General features: G+C 44.5%; 1 protein-coding gene across 4 annotated transcripts in view; it reads right to left on the bottom strand.

Moving 5' to 3' along the window:
- Positions 1-1,460: 1,460 nt before the first annotated feature.
- The window catches only part of tmem244 (transmembrane protein 244), a 70,686-nt gene continuing 52,982 nt past the window's right edge, over positions 1,461-19,164 (bottom strand). For 3 of the 4 annotated variants that reach the window (XM_080193297.1, XM_080193300.1, XM_080193299.1), the window contains 2 exons: positions 15,625-15,755; positions 4,024-4,093 (listed from right to left, as the gene is read on the bottom strand). In XM_080193297.1, coding sequence (XP_080049423.1) covers positions 4,079-4,093; positions 15,625-15,755 — 146 coding nt within the window. In that variant the 3' untranslated portion in view covers positions 4,024-4,078. Of the gene's footprint in view, positions 4,094-15,624; positions 15,756-19,164 lie in introns of all 4 variants that reach the window. The other variant, XM_080193301.1, reaches the window with a different exon arrangement.

The raw sequence follows: 19,164 nt of genomic DNA, 5'->3' as shown, positions 1-19,164 counted from the left end.
CTATATGTAAACCCCACCATTTGGCCTGGGCTTGCAAAATCTTTCTAACTGTCCTGGCTTGAGACAATTCATACCTCTTTAACCTATGATTATCCCTGTCTCCACTCACGCTGTCTATAGCTATAAAGACTTGATTACCTGTAAAGACTCGCATTCCAACTATTACCTTGCAATTGTGTGTCAGTCTATATATGCCATGTTTGTGAACCCACCTCTCCATTCACCTGATGAAGAAGCAGAGCTCTGAAAGCTCGTGATTCCAAATAAACCTGTTGGATTTTAATCTGGTGTTTTGGGACTTCTTACTGTGCCCACTCCAATCCAACATTGGCATCTCTACATCAGAAAATTAAAAGCTTATAGGATTTAAAAGCAAGTGCCAAGTTGAATCCAGAATTGGCTCAGTAGCAAGAGACAGAGTTAAGGTTGATGGATGTTTTTATAAATGGAGGGGTCTTTCCAGTGGTGTTTCACAGAGCTAACTATTGTGTCCCTTGCTACTCATGGGCCATGATCCTTCTGAATTGCGACTAAGTGCCAATGCCAGCTGGAAAGCTGGATGATTTCCCACTGGCATTAGCAGCATTTATTGGGTGGGATTCTCTCTAAGACCCCCACTCAGTCCCTCTTCATCCTCAAATTCCCACTTACTCATCTTTCCCCCTCAGATCTACCCCCCACCCCATCCTCACTCAGCCTTCCTTAAGGGCACACACATTGGCAGTGCCAACAGTGCACACCCCATTGGCACCCTGGCCTGGTGCCTTTGGCTCCATGGGAGCTCGAGGAGATTGGTCCAGTGACCATTTGCCCCTCTGCTGATGCCAGGCAGAATAATACATATGATTCAAATGGTTATCTTTGTGACTCCTCTACATTAAAAAGTAATTATGGAAGGAAAGGAGGGAGAAAGTTAATATGTTAGTCATTTATGCAACATCTTGCACAACATTGGGACGTTATAAAGTATGTCCAAGCCAACAGCCCTCTCAGATATGCAAGTTTTATGACTCTAGCATTTAGTCCACAAGTGTTGCTGATACTTTAAATTGTTACAATGGTCAGGACTGAACTCTGAGCAATGGAAACAAGATGATTAAAAAAAGATGGATACTAAAAACACTTAATTATGGACCAGGGTTTATTTAAATAGAAAACAGTTAATATGCAATGTTAAGACACAGATTTGAATAATTTGGATGTAGTGGGTTTTTTATGTATGTATGTTTGTCAATCGAAGTGGGATTTTTGTCAAATGAAATTAAGGTCTATGTTAATGATATGTATGGTGTTCTCAGCTGAGTACAGTAGTTGTTTCGGACTGCAGCCAGGGAATAAACTTTTCTGATCTTTAAGTCTCAAATGTTGAGCCCAATAGAGTATTTTTACAAATGACAAAGAGCAGACATATTTATTTAATATTTATCCAGTTGGTATCTATCAGTGTTAGAGAAGAAACAGCAGCAGTACAAATCTCAAATAATTGGATTGTTTAAGCTCATTACCAGTCATCAGCTATAATCTCTGTTAAAAAAAAGATCACTTTCAAAGTGATTAACAGAAACGATCACACAAAAAGGTTTCAAGTTTTAAGACTTTTACTTTAACAAACAAACTATAAAGCAACATTGACTAAATACCATTTTGTAGGCAACTTGTAGACATGACTAACGTTCTCCCGCTAAGGTCAAATTTCACACTGTTCGTCAAGTAGATACTTCATTCTCCCATATCAAGTCCAAAGCTATTATTTGCTCCTGACAGTTTGCTTCTTTTTGCCTTTCCCAGCTAGAACTTTTAATCCTAGAAGGGACTTTCATTCTGAGAGTTACACTGGAGATTCATTCCTTCTAGCCCAAGCTGAACAACCTCCAACCTCCTTTAAGCCCTTGTGAATTCAGTTTTTTGAATCAGAGAATGAGCTCCCATGCATATTCTGTGTGGCTTTTCTCTGCTTTAGGGTGCAGGACTAGCTGCCTCTATCCCTTGCTCTGGCTCTCAAACTGACTTTCCCCGTGAATTTCAAATATACGTTATAAACTCTGTAACCTACTATCACAGTGTCTTGCTTTGGACTCTTCCTTCCCAAAACCCATATCCATGGCAATGCAAATCACACTTGCCCTGTATCCAGTTAGCAATACTAATTAGCTATTCTCTGGACCCCCAATTCCATTCTATTTTGGAATTACACAGACCATTCAAAGTTTAACCATTTATAAGACCAGATATTCCTAACACCTCATAGTGAGACTTGGAGATTGATAGTCTGTCCACAGTCAGCACAAATGCTGTTATCATATCTACAGGTGTCAAAGTTCTGCATCTTATTCAACTTGTCCCCATAGCAACCAAGCCACCCAGGAATTTTGTTGTACAGAATTCAGAGCAGGTTACATGACCTCTCCATTCTTCTGCTTTATCCGAGAAAGTAGAGAGACAGCCCAAAACATAATAATCTTATAGCTTTAATATTTAACACACTTTCGAATTGAAGGCAGATTTATTTCTCACACTTGTATTTTATTACAGTATTATACTCTGTAAACAACTATACAATTTATTATTTTTAGATCTTGATTTTTCTTCTGAACTTAGAGTATTATGGTTTCGTTACAAATATTTGCTTTTAAACAATTGCTTGACAGTATTTACAACATTTCAATTGATCTTGTAGCCCTGGAGAAAAACACAAATATTTTTAAATTTAATGTCATTCACTTTTGTTCAATGGTTCCTTGTGATCTTTTTAAAGCACGATAACATCAATAGGTCAACTGTGGTTGTTTTACATGTGAGCTATTCAATTCCTCTGTGTTTAGAATATGTAATGTTTGCTGTACAGTATGACACCATCCAAGATATTAAAATTAAACCCTTCCACTCTCAAGGGAGGGCCAGTGTTACTGTTACAAATGGAGAGGCCAACCAGGTTGCAGTGTGTGTGATTACACCAGCATTTTCCTGAAAATATTGAAAAAAATTTCTGAAAGGAAAGACAGAGCGAGAGAAGAGTATAACAAAGAGTCTGTCAGCAACAATTTTCTGCCTATGCCTACAAAGGATTGCTCTCAAAATTGTTGAATAAAAATGTTGATTCATTTTCTCTTCTCTTCATCTGATGAGAAATCTATTTGAAATTCACAATTTCTGAAACAGTTTTTCTTATCAATTGTGTTACCAAAGTCACTGGGCAGTCGCTGATTCAGTGTGACATAAACTGCTCAACAGGTTGGATTTTGATTCCCCGTCAGGAAACAGTACAGCTGAAGTGAAAGACACAGCCTAATCACACCCCTCTCTGTTGTCTATGCATGAGAAAAAACACAAGGTTAAGGGATGCGATCCAGTTTTTTCAAACATTAAAAGCAGCTGATATGGGCCCAAAGGTGTTTGTGCATAATCAGCGCACAAAATCGGAGGCTCGTGTAATAAACTGAAAAAATTCTATTTGATCAATCCAGAATACAAAATAATCTTCTTTGTACATAATTTGTCAGCTTGTGGAATAAACTGCCACCTAGTGCAGCAATGCACACTCCACAGAAATAACTCCCAATTAAGCCAAGAGTAGAGATTGCACAACTTGTCACCCAGTAAAAGACTGCCATTGTGGATCAATCGATTGTTACAGAAACTGCCCGATATTAATTTCAATTTATTCCAACTGAAATGAGAATTGGAGTTAGTTTCTCTAACATATAGTAGGCCCCAGTGCCAGTTTACTGCAGGTTGATAAGTTGTAAATCTACCTCAATATTGCTGATATTGAGATAGATTTTTCATGTTTTGATCTGGCTCTCAAACAGAATCCAGAGGACAGAGTAAACTGCCTTATTTAAATGGCCTTTTCTCATGACTACATTTTTATGTTACAGAAAGAGTCCCAAGAAAGCCAAATGTGATGCAGTGAGAAATTCCAAAAACAGTTCAACAGCACTTTGGAAAAAACAGCAACAATTCAGCAGTGCAGCTCTTGTGAGAAGTGTCTTCTCTGTTTAAAAGTCATCCAGAAGTGGATAAATGAGGTTATCTTGGAATGCAAAATGCACGAGAAGGTGTCCACTGCAGATCATTATTAACAATGCACCACCTAGGTAGAAATAATAAAAGACTTAGAGCATGTGCACTAAAACAAATATTGAAACATAATCAGAATTTGGCTCTAGCAGACAGGCATCCTCGTTTCTAGATTCAAACTAACCATTTTATTTAACAATCTAAATGGAGGGGAGATTATCTCTGTGTGCAAAAATTATGAGCCAATTCTTTGTAGGCTTTTTTCTGGAAAATCACACAGAAATCTTTTTCCTTGATTAGACAGAGAAACCCACAATCCCCTGTCAAATGATCAGACTTTCACAAAGCTATACCATAGCATAGTATAAGCAGGAACAAATTTCTAATTACCTAATAATCAGGAAACACATGGGCATTTTAAACTAGCATTAATTGGCATAAATTAAGTTACATTTCCTGGAGCACTTTAAAACATATCTTCTAATTGAAATTCTTCAGATTATAATTAGACAAAATGTGCTAGGAGTTTAGTGGGTTATTAATTATTTGTTGCGACCATTTAAATTTTATTTATTCTTTCATATATTGTAGGTGTCATTGGCAAGACCAGCATTTGTTGCCCACTTATAATTGCCCTTGAGCTGAATGGCTTGCTATGCCATTTTAGAGGGCAGTTAAGAGTCAACTAGATTGCTGGTGGTCTGGAGTTACATCTAGGCCAAAGCAGGTAAGGATGGCAGATTTCCTTACCTAAATGGCATTAAATTATGGCATCTCATGATAAAGCTCAAATCATATATGGTGAATATTCATTGCACAAGTATTATGGGTAGTGTATACATGCTCCTCCCAAATTGTGTAACCTTGGGCCATCTTTTTTCATTCTGAAAATTATTTCCCAACTTTTCCTCCTCTTCCTTAGTCTAGAGGCATTATTTTAATTTGTTAGCTTGTCAAGCATCTTTCTGTTTTGAGTTTTGCAATTTTGTGGTCAGTATTAACAAAATCTATTGTCATATATGAGATATAACAACAATAATGCAGTTTGTGCATCAGTATAAGGGACACCAGCAAAAAGATTCTCCAAATCTCTCATTACATTTGCTCAACAGTAAAAACTGTAATTCCTGCCAAGGTGCATGTTTACATTTAAATTAACATCCAACAGTAAAATCCGTTGGTACACACGCCACCATTTTAAAGTCATTAATTCTATATTTCCCTGCAAATCTATAAGTGCCCATATACAATGGGGACTGCGACTGTAAACCTACTATGCTGTAATTATACCTTACTGGCAGCAATGGCACTGCAATATTTTCACTGGTGGGATGGTGTTATTATAATGTTACATGTTTACTTAAATTATTTTTAGTATGAAAGTGGGCAAGGAATTTTACAATGGAAAGAATGACATGAAGTGCTTGCAGGTATGAGATTGTTATTTATTTTTTGTTGATCACTTGCAGTATTGCAAATAGGAAGTCAGATAATAAGTATCTGACAAGGATAGCAGCATAAGAATGTTCCAATGGAATGTGTTACTGTAAATCAATAAAAAAATGCTGAATAGAACTATAATAAGAATGGAAGCAATTTCAGTTTTGAATATCAGAGCAGATTAGGGTTTATACTGTCATGGAGGCATGAAGTAGAAGCAAGAGAAAATGTAAAATATATAAGTTATAGCGTAAACGTATTTATAGATGTAGGAATGGAATTGGAATGGAAATTAAAATGAAGCAGGGCCAGAAAGCTGCAACATCAGTTATGGTGGGTTGAAAATTAACCAGAAATATGGACATATACTTATTGAAGATCTTGTAGAATATATTTCTACTGCATGTATAAGGTACTGAATGTAATTTGTATATCACATCTTGTATAAAACTGCTGTATTAAAAGTATCAATACAATTTAAGATTTTTATAAAAACTGCTCTGTTAGTCAAAGTACAAATGTTGAAGCAAACATGTCAATGTTTAAAGGGCAGGGGTTTGGAGTAGTGCTTAAGTGATGAATGGGTTAGAAACATCTGGAGAGGAAACAGATGGGCTGCATAGTGGTCAGCGATTGCTACTGCAGAAAAGATGGTGGCGCTAAATGGATGGGGAGGGCTGATTGACAGGAAATGTTGAATGAAAACTCTCGGAAATAAATTTGAAGGGTTTCTCAGAACTTGGGAATCAGTGAACGCAAATCACGGAAGATGGCGAGGTTCAAGTAGGATGATTATGATGAAGAGAATCATGAATGAAAATGTCATGGAGAATGATAAAAATCAGGGGGTGATTTTGTGCCCACATTAGCCTTGAGCGATATGAGGCCAAAATATCAGGAGAGACAGAAAATGAGATTTTTGCCATCGGCTTCTCATTTTCCATCCCCTTCTCTCCAGCCCCTTGCCGGTGATGTAACAAACGTCATTTAAATTAATATAAATGTAGTTAAACAGCTTCCCCGCCATGTGTTCCCCACATAAGATTCTACCAGACTTTGTCCTGCCAGCGTGACAGCGTAAACAGATTTTCTGCGCACAGAGTGCCAAAGAATCTGGACAGAGAACTCAGCTATGCAGCTGGAGAATTGCACGCCGGTTTTCTTGCCCCAGCCAGCACTCAGGCGTAGGTGTAACAGAATTATAAGAATTGAGGACAAGAAATCACGTTACAGTGTAGAAAATATATAAAACAGGCTCGAAATCAGGACAGGAAGAACAGGGGCAGAAAATAAAAAGCCCCAGGAGTGGAATTGGGAAATTACATTTGCTGAAAGTGGGAACGCCAGACTGGAGGCAAGCTAAAAGAAGCAAAAATAGAGGGAATAGAACTTGAAAGGAAATAGCAGAGAATGGTTAAAAACAGAGTCACTCAAGAGACTCTTTAAACCACAATCCAGAAGAACTGGGAACGAGTAGTAAAACGATAATTAGATTAAAAATGAAAGAAAGCCACAAACAGAGAGTGGGGCTAAAAGTAAACTTCACAAGTTAAAAAGAACCAGCTAAGGATATAATTTAAAACAGAAAGTCTGAGGTGTGTTAACCCTGCAGAAAAATTAGGAGAAGGAAACATCAAGAGAAAGAAAACAAATGAAAGACCAAAGGGTGGGAGCATAACTTGGAAACAAATATAAATAAGACAAGGAGCAAGGATGAAATGTGCCATTATGTGATAGATGTGGCTTCCCATTAACCCCGGCATGAAGGTCAGAGCAGATGTAAGCAAAACAAATAATTAAACTAAAATCTAAAAACTAAACCATATAGGCCTTAAAAATAATGAAATAAGTTAAAGATAAATAAAAGGTGGACATTTTGAGGGGAGCAGAGACTTTGCTTACATCTGAACCCCAGTAGCAGTGTTCTAATTCTGGGAGGAAGTTTACGAGATTTTCTGGTTGGATTCCATCCAAAACGTACATTTATTGATGATGCATCCACAACTACTAACCAAGATCACAATGGGGAGGCCCAAATCAGGTTGAGATTTAAGCCTCATTTGAATTTTACCAGTTTGCTTTGGGCATCAAACAATTTTCTATTTGCCTGCTTTAGAAGATCATTGAATTTTTGTTATGTAGGATCTGCTTAGGGAGGAGGAGAGCATATTCTGGGGTGCTGGAGGGCAGGGCACCGAACAGGCTGGCAATATGTTGATAGATTAATTTGCCCACCCTTCAGTTGTCCCATTAAAGACCACTTGCTGCTCCACATCTGGACAAACTGTGACTTAGCATGCACTTCAGATGTTATGCACATCTTTTCATGCAAGTTCCAAAAATTGCAATAGGGCCCCAATTTCATATATTGAAGTAACCTCTCACTGGTGCTGTCTTCCATACAGCCTGTACACAATCTGCAAGGCAAAATCAGGAGTCTGATGGGATGTTCTCCACTTGCCTGGATGAGTACAGCTCCAGGAATACCCAAGAAGCTTGACACCATCCACAATAAAGAAGTCTGCTCATTGGCATCCCATTGACACAGCAGCAGCAATGTGTGTCATCTACAATCTGCACTGCAGGAACTCACCATCGCTGCTTAGACAGCACCTTCAAAACCCATGACTGCTAGAAAATGTATCACCACTCCTTCACGGTCACCCAGTGACAGTAAAGGAGTACTGAGGGTGTACCTACACCACATTGACGGCAGTGAAGGCAACTCACCATCACCTTCTCAAGGACCACATCCCACGAATGCATAAAATAAAATCAGCTGAAGAAACCAATTATTGTCAAGTAATGAGGCTCACCAAGTTTGTTTTCCAGTTGCAAAACAACTTTTAAAATTTGTTTATGGAGTATGGGTGTCTCTGGCTCAGCCAGCATTTATTGTCCATCCCTAATTGCTCTCTCGGAGGTGGTGGTGGGCTGTCTTTTTGTATTTGCTGCAACCCTCGTGAGCTGTTTCAAATCCAAAACTCCCTGGGATTTTCAGAAAAATTGATTGAGCTGAGTATTACACAATAAATGCTAAGAAAAAGATTTTAGCATTAAAATTAAAACTGCCTTTTGTTTTAGCTAAATTCTAGAGTTCAAGAAATCATAAAATTAACATCACAGGAGACAATTTGGCCCATTGTATCTACGCTCATGTTTTGACAGAGCTTTCACTTAGTGCCATTTCTCTGCTCTTTTCCAATAGTCCTGCAAATTTCTCCTCTAAGTATTTATTTGATTCTCTTTGTAAGTTACTGTTGAAATTGCTTCCATCATCCTTTGGTGCAATGCATTCCACATTGTAGCAACTTTTGAGATTAAGAAATTTCTTTGAATTTCTCCCTAGATTTTATAGAGTAACGAATATTTCTAACCGCTACAGTTACTTAAATATTAATTTAATTTTCAACTCAACGCCTTCAATTGCCATTAGCCATCCTCACCACTGTGGCCTATCAACACTAAAGAAGAAGGGCTACTACTTCTTGAAGTAGGATATGAAACATCCAGCCATCTTTTGGTTCAGTAGAAATAAGAATATGACTGACACTGGCAAGAACAGCAGTTCAGCAATGGAAAGTAGTCAGTGACACCACTGCTGTGAGTGTTGGCAACAGGAGACAGAAGTGCTACAGTGTCATCGCTACTAGGAGGTACAATTAAAAGTCTAGCAAGTTGCAAAAGTAAATTACTTTGTAAGAGTTGACAAATGAATTTATAATGAGGAAATGATGACTCAAAAATTGTGATAAAAACATGACAACAGGAAGTCAAGTAATGCAAGTAGGAAATCTACATAAAAATAGGCCTAAATTTTTCGGATGATGGGGTTTCACTTTCTGCCATCTGAAGAATAAATCCCTGCTAACTTCAACTCCAAGTGCTCGGAGCCAATTCATGCTCCGAGTGCTGATTGGCTGCAGACAGGACTTCCACCTTTTATTTGGGAGGACGTCCTGACTTAGAGCTGTTGGCCAGTCTGACTGACAGCTCTCCAGGCACTGCAGCAACAGTGCTGCAGTGGACAGAAGTGGAAGTTCAGAAAACATCGGAGCCTGAGGAGTTTGAGTCTAATTCCAAGCACCGGAAGCCCAGGTAAGTTCAAGGTGTCCTAGGACAGTGAGGTTTGGGAAGGTCTGGGTGTTCAAAGGGGGCGATTGGGGTCTTGGGGGAGAGGCTGGGAAATGAGGGTGTTGTGTGCAAGGAACAGGTGGAGTGAGATCCAGAGGCCACTGGTGGTAAGGGAATTCATCCCTGCCAACTCCAAATGCCCCACAGTCATTTCACACTTAGCTTCAGATGGGGTTTCTGATGGAGGCCCCCCGTTTCCTGCTCAAGAATTAACTTTTTTTGGGGGCGGTACCTCCAGTGATGTAGATTCCTTCCACCAGCTTAAAAATTGTAGCTGGGCAAGAAACGGCCCTTATGTTGCCAATTACTGGCCACTTAAAAGCCACAAGTGGGGTGACGGTCGGCTTCTGAGGCCATGCCCATCCTACGTAAAACCTCTATGCAGTCAGGGTGGACGTGAACTTGGAGGGAATCTCATCCATTCAGTTTCATGCACTCCTCTGCCAAAAAGCCCACTGGTGGGGGAGCATAAAATTCAGGCTTTAAGGCTTTTCTGATATATTGAAGATATAATGACAGCCATCAAATAATACAGATTTCAGGTCTGTTTAAGAGGTGGGGGCTAATTAGGGGAAATCCATTCAGATAGGGTTACAGAAGGAACACATAATACTAACTGGAGTCAGTAAGCTCGTGTACAGAGAAACACCCCAATTAAAATAGAACAGCATTCTAGAGGACAATGTTGTTTGTGCTTCAGTGAATGCTGTAAAGCAGATTTCATGCCTTCAGTCATTCACCCAGTGAATTACAAACCTTAGTCATGTTGTTATGGGAATGCACCAGAGGCCAAAGATGCTTCCATTAGGGTGCAGGGAAAATCAGAGAAGAGTCATTTAAGCACTGCTACATGCATTTTAGTGCCTGGTTTTATTATTACAGTGTCTTGAGTGCAGGTTGCCTGTCGGTATTTTCTGATGCGATTTTCAGAAAGACCTAATAAAAAGGCAAAGGCTAAAAAGAAAATCAATAATGATGGTATAAAGTAGTTAAAATAAATTCTAACTTCTCAGAAAATGACTCATCAGACTACAGATACGTAGCGTTACTGTCTCAGATACTAGCGGGAATTGATCCTGAAAAAAGGATTGTGTTGCACGATTAACTGTCACTGGTCAGTGAATGCATTTTCAATGTCACATCCTACCAACCACATCAATAGCCTCAATGAGCCATGCTCCCATCACTCATCTACCAATAATCTCTATCAATCAATGTTAACTACGAGTCATGATTGTGTCACCTCACTCTCACACACTTGGCACTATTTCACTCCTCACACTCACTGCCAACTATTTAACTATGACAGGCACATTGCCCACACAAATTGCATCACACTCAAATTCCTCTCTCTTGACAAGATGATGCATAACCAGAAGCAGCAGGAACTAACCAGCAGGAAACAGGTATGCGTATATCCCTGGGGGAGAGAGTAAATACCATTGCTGAGACTGTGAACAGTAAAAAGGCTGAACTTTCAAAGACAATGGTATCCTCATATCCAATCTTCCTTCGCATTTCCCACTTTTCTCTTATCCCACAATCTTTTCAAATATATAAATTGAAGTTTGTGTAAGCAAGCTCACCTCCCTATGATTTTGCCTTTCTCCTTTCAGATACATGAGATTTTGAACTCTGGCCAGACAGAAATGGTGAAACATAAGTTGGAAGTTCAGGTAGATAACAATGAAGAAAAAACACCATCATTCGCTCTCATGGTTGCAGTCACTTCATCAGATTCTGATACACTGTATAATCGAGGATAGCTTAGAGATGGGATTATAGTGAGGCAATGGGTATAAGTGGCCTGCAACCAGGCACCCATTTGTTGAATGGTAAGGTTGCTCATAAGTTTTGCTGCAGATGACTTAAGTGAGCATCTTGTTAGGATAGGCTAACTGATAGAAGACGACTGATGAGCATATACAATTAGATGTTTGGCACATTACCAGGTCTTCTAGAAAATCTGTGTGCAGTGTCAAGGGGCAGGGAAGAGTCTGGCATTAATATGGCACAGGGCTTTGTCAGAGCTTAGAGATAATCCTTTGCAGCATGGAACGGGTGTCTATTTCCATTAGCACACTTGTGGGTCCAACCATGATGCAACATCTAATGGTTGATGTCTCTGGTTCCTCAGCACCAAGTGTGGGTGCATGCACCCCACACACCCCTGCCCCCTGCCTCTAGGTGCCAGGTCCTGCAACAAGTGGCATAGGTGTTGCACTGTCTCCTTTCGGAGCGGAGACGTCAGCAGCACATGGTGTCCGACATCTGTTCAAATGACATTCGTGTACGGAACTACTGGGGGTCTCTGCTCCCTCCTCCTTCTGCACCCATCCCCCTCCCTCAACGGGCCTGCTGCAGCTTGCCCCTACCCCATTCATAGTCATCATCCATACTGCTGATTTCCCCCAGCCACATGTTCCCCATAATCACAGCCCCCCCAATTCCCCCAGCCACATGTTCACCACAATCACAGCTCCTTGAAAAATTGAGAGCCTGCAGCAGTAGAATTTCCATGGGCTTTGTGCACATCTTTCAGCTGGAAGAGTGCTGGGTGCACTAGGACCCAGCAGCACCACAATACACAAGGTCAGTGCTGAGACCCGAGTTTGTGCTGCAAATTAGACATAGGAGCCCCCCACCCCCCCCCCCAAACACTCGCAGAGCCCCCACTGACATGAGAAAGAAAATGGCCACAATGACCAAAAGCTCAAAGCAAAGACACCCAATATTTGGATGCTGCAGTTGATGCTCAGTCTTCTACAAAGTCATCTCAGCCTTAGATTGTTGCTATCATAGCTGCTGATCCCAGTGTTCAAAGAGGCCTCCACAACTGTCCAGCAATTTGTCCTCTAAAGCATTCCTAGCTTAATGGCAATGGCTCTGTGGAGCATAAAACTGCTGTCCATTCTCAGGATGATAGCATCATTCTTCCCACAATGTCAACTCAGCTTTATATTTGTTTGTCAACCAATTAGCCCAGATTTCTGCTGCTCATATTGACATGGTGCCGTCCATTTTAGGGCGAGAGCTGTTTGTGGTCACCCTGCAAGGCTATCTTCAATCTTCCTCACTGAAACTCTCAACAGCCTTCCATCAGAAATGCAGCCCATTGGAGAAGCACTGTGCATGAGCACTTGGACGGGTAAAGGTACATGGAAGGCAGACACCCAAGTGATTCATTGACTTGTGTATACAATATGGCAGTTGTTTGATTTATAAATTTGTGTTGATTTTTACTTTTTGCATTGTAGCTAGGCCACAATGTCCCTGACAGCAGAAAGGTAGCATGTGGTAAATGGGGAATAGGCGAAACATTTGCTGGCATCACAGTCAGATGTGTCAATCACAGATAACTAATCCATTAAGGAAAAACATTGGAAATTTTCAGAAGGTCTGGCACCATTTGCGGAGAGAGAAACAAGACAAAAATTTCAGGTCTGTACCCTCTCATCAGAACATAAGGCTCGATTTTCCCATCAAGGTGCGCTCGTTCACGAGCGTGAAAACTTGTGAAAGTAGGATGTGAGGCAAGTAGTGTGATCCGCACCTGCATCCTCACTAGTTCCCCTTTTACCAAGGCCTGAAAATGGATGCAATTGGGTATTTGTATGTATCTAAATTGACTTAATGGGCTGCACATCAAACTTTACCAGGAATTCACCCTTTACCACTGTGTTCGCTCGATAAAAGTCTGATTTGGGCACTCCATCGGTGAAAGGTTAGTGAGGAGGTAAGTGCAAAGAGTTTGATGGCTCTCTGCTGCTAACACGTGTCCTTTCATTGTGGCCATTTTCTTTCTCAGGTCAGTGGTGGCCCTGCGAGTGTGTTGGTGGGGGGCGGGGTGGTGGTGGTGGTGGGGGTGGTTGGGGGGGCTATTGCTCAGCAGGGTCTCCGATGTCTGATTTGCAGCACGGACCAGGTCTCAGCACTGACCTCATGCCTTGTGGTGTTGCTGGGTCCCAGTGCACCCAGCACTCTCCCAGCTGAAGGATGTGCATAAAGCCCTTGGAAATTCCACTGCTGCAGCCTCTCAACTTTAAGGAGCTGTGATTGTGGAGAACATGTGGCTGGGGAATTAGGAGGGCTGAGATTGTGAGGAACATGTGGCTGGGGGAATGGGCAGTATGGACGGTGACTGTTGATGGGCTAGGGGCAAGCTGCAACAAGCCTGGTGGGGAGGTGGGGGTGGCGCGGAAGAAGGAGGAAGCAGAGATCCCGGCAGTTCCGTGTATGAGTGTCATTTGAACAGACATCGGACACCATGTTCCGCCAACGACTCTGCCTCCAAAAAGGAGACAGTGCAACTCCTGCGCAACCTTTGCAGGACCTGGCACCTCGAAGGTGGGGGGAGGGGGGGGTGGGGGGGTGGGGGGGCTGGGGGAGGGGGTGGGTGGGTGGGGGGAGGGGGTGGGGGGGGTGGGGGTGGGGGGAGGGGGTTGGTGGGGGAGTGGGTGGGGGGGGTGGGGGGAGGGGGTGGGGGGAGTGGGGGGGGGTGGGGGGATGTGCACCCACTCTCGGTGCTGTCAAATTGACAGCCACCTTGAAATTCTATGTGACTGGCTCCTTCCAGACCCTGAGCGGAGATGTATGTGGCAGTTCCCAATCAGCTGTGCACACCTATGTCAAGCAGGTCACAGAAGCCCTGGGATGGCCAGAACGTCAATTTAACCTGGACCAGACCTATCAGGAAGCCCGAGATGTAGGTTTCAAGGTCATTGTGGGCATGCCTAATGTGCAGGGGCCATCGACTGCACCACATTGCCCTTAAGGACCCCCTACAGAATCCATGGAGATTCATCAACAGAAAGGGGTTCCACTCCCTGAATGTTCATGTTCACTAGTTGAACATTATGCACATCTGCTCAGGACACTCAGGCAGCATGCATGACAGCTTCATTGCCAGGAGCTTGTATGTCCCAGAGGCCTTTGAGGAGAAACTCAGGCTGCGGGGCTGGTTCATTGCTGATATGGGTTACCCACTTTGGACATGGCTGATGATGCCTGTGCAGAGGCCTGTGTCTGCGGCGGAGTCCTGCTATAATGAGGCCCATGGAGCCACCCGCGTGATAGTGAAGAGGTGCACAGGGCTCCTTAAAATGAGATTCCGATACCTGGACCTCCCTGGTGGGGCCCTTCAATAAAGCCCTGTGATCTCCTCCCGCATTGTGATGGTGTGATGTGCCCTGCACAACCTGGCTCTACAGAGAGGTGGCCTATTGGAGGAGGAGGAGGACGTGGAGGCTGACCAACTGGGCGTTGCTGGGGAGGAAGCAGAGGAAGAGCAAGCCTTGGAATATCACCCAGGCACTGGAGCATTGGCAGCTCAAATGAGGCATGTGAGGACAGCTAGGGAGGCCCTGATCATCCAGTTGGTTCAATGGCTTGTGTTTCATCCCTCATCCCCATCCAAGTCCTTCTATCTCCTGCAACATCGTCACACCAGAGTGGTGGGCCTGGGTAGTCTGTGTTAGGGAGTTTTTTGGCAGTCAGCAGTGTGATGATGACTCTCTGAGCACCAGTATGGTGATGATGTTCTGGTGCAAACTAGTCTGACTCCTACCTGAGGTCCGCGTGCACAATGGCACCGGGGCCCATGTCTGTGTAGTGGTTAAGGGATCTGAAATCCCATACTAGGCCTTGGGGTGGGAATCATTTGTGGGTTCTGGGAACCAATTATCTTCCTTTTCTCAGTGACACTGCATTAAGGGGCCTCCCCAGCTGACATCAACATGAAGCATCCCTCCGGCATTCATCAGTGGAAGAGGATTCCTATTCAAGACAAATCTGTCATAGGCGGGTGGTGAAAAAACATTTAATAATTGCATTAAAGGTGTTTAAATAAGTTCAAACATAGAAACTTGAGAATGGAAAACATTAAGGTGCTTAAATATCTATTTAACAAGTGCAGCCCTTCACCCATGCCATCTCAGTGCAACTACAACTTCCTAACCTTACATGGTCTACCACTATGTCTCAATAACTCCCCAGAATGTATTTCAGAATTGGAGGGGGCCAGCTGCCTACCTGACCCTGTGGCCTGTGATGCATGTGGCGGGCATCCTTTGGCGGCCCTGAACCTTGAGGGCCCTGGTTTGCTTCCAGGTGTCTGGGATGTTTCCATGACACCCTCTTCATCCAGCTGATCCTGAGATGCCCTGGTGTGAGGAAGGGAGAAGTCAGAAAGTGTAGCCACAGTCACAGTCTCCTGGCTGAAAGGCCCCTTCCTCCTCCCTTGGGGTTCCTGTGGGCCCCTAGGTCTTCCAGGGGAGGGTGGTGCCTCTGCAGTGAGCTCCAGATTACCTGGCACTGCCAGTCCTGGAGGAACACCTGCGTCCTACCCATGGTGGTCGAGCCTTCTGCGATGGCCAGCTGAGTGGAGGGCCACCTGGTTAATGGCTGTAGCAAGTGCCCTCTGAGACTGGGCCTCGCTCTGTAGCCCTTCAGCCATGACCCTCTATGATTGGGCCACATTCTAAAGGGTTGCTGCCTTAGTCTGCTGTGCATCAGCATTGCCCCGCTGGGTCTCCTACAAGCTCTTGAGCCTCTCAGCCATTCGCCGCAGTATCTCAAGTCCTTCAGTTGTGGCCTGCTGTAACTTGGCCATTGCTTGGAGCCTGTCACTCATGGTGAGGATCTCCTGCCCCAAGCTTTCCACTGCAGATGCCACCCTTGCAGTACTGGCCTGGGAAGCTCACAAGACAGGCAATAGCTGGACAACCTGAAAGTTTTGGGACTCCTCCGAACAGCCTCGCAATTGGTCCAGTGTGGCCGTCAGCCCCTCCTGCATTCCTTGGCTCTGTTGCTGCATCTCTAGCAGCTGAGGGAGAAGTGATGACAGAGGCCCAGCATGTAGCCTGCGGACAGCTGAGTCCTCGCCTCCGATGGGTCCCTGCGTGTCAGAGGTCTCGGACGTTCCCTCCTTCACCCGATATACATTATCAGATGTGGCGTGCTCACCAGAGAGTGACCCAGAAGCCTCACCACTAACTGGACCCACTGATGTGTCAGTTTCTGGGATGTGAGTTGTGAAGTGGAAGCTGGCGCTAAAACTGTGCCACCCTCGGAGATCCCTTCAGCCATATCCTCCGAGGATTCATCCGAGCTGTCCTGAACAGGGTGGGCAGGAGCTGCAGAAGGGGCCTGGGATCCAGAAGGCCCCGGGATAACTGGTTCTGCCCCTGCAACATAGGACACAAGGTTAAGTGCAAGGGAGGGAGAAGATGGGATGTACCCCAGGATACTGTGGGAGGCGAGGGAAGTGATTGCAGAGCCCCTGGCGATGATCTTTGCGTCGTCAATGGAGACGGGAGAGGTTCCGGAAGATTGGAGGATTGCAGATGTAGTTCCTATTTTCAAGAAAGGGAACAGAGATAGCCCGGGAAATTACCGACCGGTGAGTCTGACCTCAGTGGTTGGTAAGCTGATGGAGAGGCTCCTGAGGGACAAGATTTACGAGCATTTGGAGAAGTTTGACATGATTAGGAATAGTCAGCATGGTTTTGTCAAGGGCTGGTCGTGCCTTACGAGTCTAGTTGAGTTCTTCGAAAATGTGACTGAACACATTGACGAAGGAAGTGCAGTGGACATGGTGTACATGGACTTCAGCAAGGAGTTTGATAAGGTCCCCCATGCAAGACTTCTTGAGAAGGTGAGAGGGCATGGGATCCAAGGGCCTTTGGCCTTGTGGATCCAGAACTGGCTTGCCTGCAGAAGGCAGAGAGTGGTTGTGGATGGGTCTTTTTCGGCATGGAGGTCAGTCACCAGTGGAGTGCCCCAGGGATCTGTTCTAGGACCCTTGCTCTACCCCCATCCCATTCACGTAGCTGTAAAGATGCCTCTTAAAGGTCACTATCGTATCTACCTCCACAACCTCCCCCGACAGCAAGTTCCAGGAACCCACCACTCTCTCTGTACAAATAAACATGCCTCGTACATTTCCTTTAAACCTTGCCCCTCACATCGAAAACTCATGTCCCTGGGAAGTCGCTTCAAAGAGGAATGACAGATTCTCACATCTTGACAGCAGCCCGACCATGCTGTTGCTTACAGCCCACACCTCCCCTTCCCTTGAGAGCTCCAGTGCCTGCTCCTCAAAGGCGATGAAGACCCGAAGGTCTGGCTGACCACCCCTGTCCTTGCCCTCTCTGTTGTTATGGTTGGTCTTCTCCTGTGGAGACAGAAGGAGCCATGAAAATAAATGATGGCATGACTACTGCAGAGTATCAGGTGGTGGTCCTTAGAGGACAAGCACAATAAGGATCACTGGGGGGACAGGAAGAAGGTGCTTGGGGATCTGGGGCTGGGGTGCATGCAGAGTGCTGGACATGGCAGTGTCTGGGGGAGATTTGGGGAAAGATGCAAGATGGGGTTAGAAACTCACCCTTGCTCCCTGTATGAAGTCATTGACCTTTTTGCAGCACTGCTTCCCGGTTCGGGGGCCAGTGCCCTGGCACTGACCAAGACAGCGACTGCCTCCCAGGCCGCATTTCCATCAGCCCCCCGAGTCTGCATGCTCCTGGGCTCCCCCCCGCCTTGTCTCTGCTGGACCTAGTATCCTCCCAAGATCGCCCTCAGCAAAACAAGGGCTGCTCATACGCATATTGTCCTGCACTGCCCGTCTGTCCATTCTTGAGTTTTTAATGGAGCTGCCCCTCATTAGGGCAGATCAGCTGCAGGCAGTTTGGCAGAGCATTCCAGCAAGTTCCATGCAGTTTGATTGTTAGCATTGAGGGGAAGGCAAGTGAGCACTTGCAGGAGTGCTGATTGGGGGTTGGGGGAGAAGGGGGGGTGGTAAGATGGTGGATCAGTGCCTCAGTGATTGGGGACAGGGGAAAGAGAGGGAAGGGTCACACAGCCATCAGAATCCGTAGGAGATGAGGGCCTTCTGCAGGAGGGTCCAGGGTGGGGGAGAGGGGGATCACTCTGCCTGACATCTGTAAGATGGAGGGGTGTGGGTGGATCTCTCTGCTTGATATCAGGGGAGGAAGGGGGGGATCCGCTGTCACTCTGCCTGAGATTGGTGGGAGGAAAGGGGTCTGCTGACATGCTCCCTGAGATCAGAGGGTGGGGTGGGGGGAAGAGGCCCACGATTGGCCTGGGTGGCAGGGGAGGGGATAAGGGGGTCAGTAACGTTGTTGGGGTGAAGCATTATCTGGAGGGATGTGGCGGGGGAGCTACATTCTATCATTTTATTTTCTGCGCTCATGCAGTTGGAGGCATCGATCAGAACTGCAGGGTTTAAAGCGCATTAAGCCCTGCCCACAGGCTTGTGCAGCGCGATTCGGAATTGCTGATATTTTTCAGGCAGAGTGTATACGGGGGCACCTGAGAACAGATCTGAAACATTCCCAGTTTCAACTCCGCCCAGCAGTTCGAATCAAAATGGTAAAGTAAGGCCCATAGACCTGAAACATTAACTCTGTTCCTCTCTCCACAGATGCTTCCTGATTTGTTTAGCATTGTCATCAATTTTGGTTTCCATTTCAAATATCCAACATCAGGCGCATTTTGCTGTCCATATTACTGTCCAGAAAGGGGCTGGTGTCTACCCCTCTTCCTCTTCCT

This window comes from Carcharhinus amblyrhynchos, chromosome 7 (genome assembly GCF_965287045.1).
Source record: "Carcharhinus amblyrhynchos chromosome 7, sCarAmb.v2.hapA, whole genome shotgun sequence".
NCBI lineage: Eukaryota > Metazoa > Chordata > Chondrichthyes > Carcharhiniformes > Carcharhinidae > Carcharhinus > Carcharhinus amblyrhynchos.
This window is presented reverse-complemented; position numbering and strand designations above follow the sequence as displayed.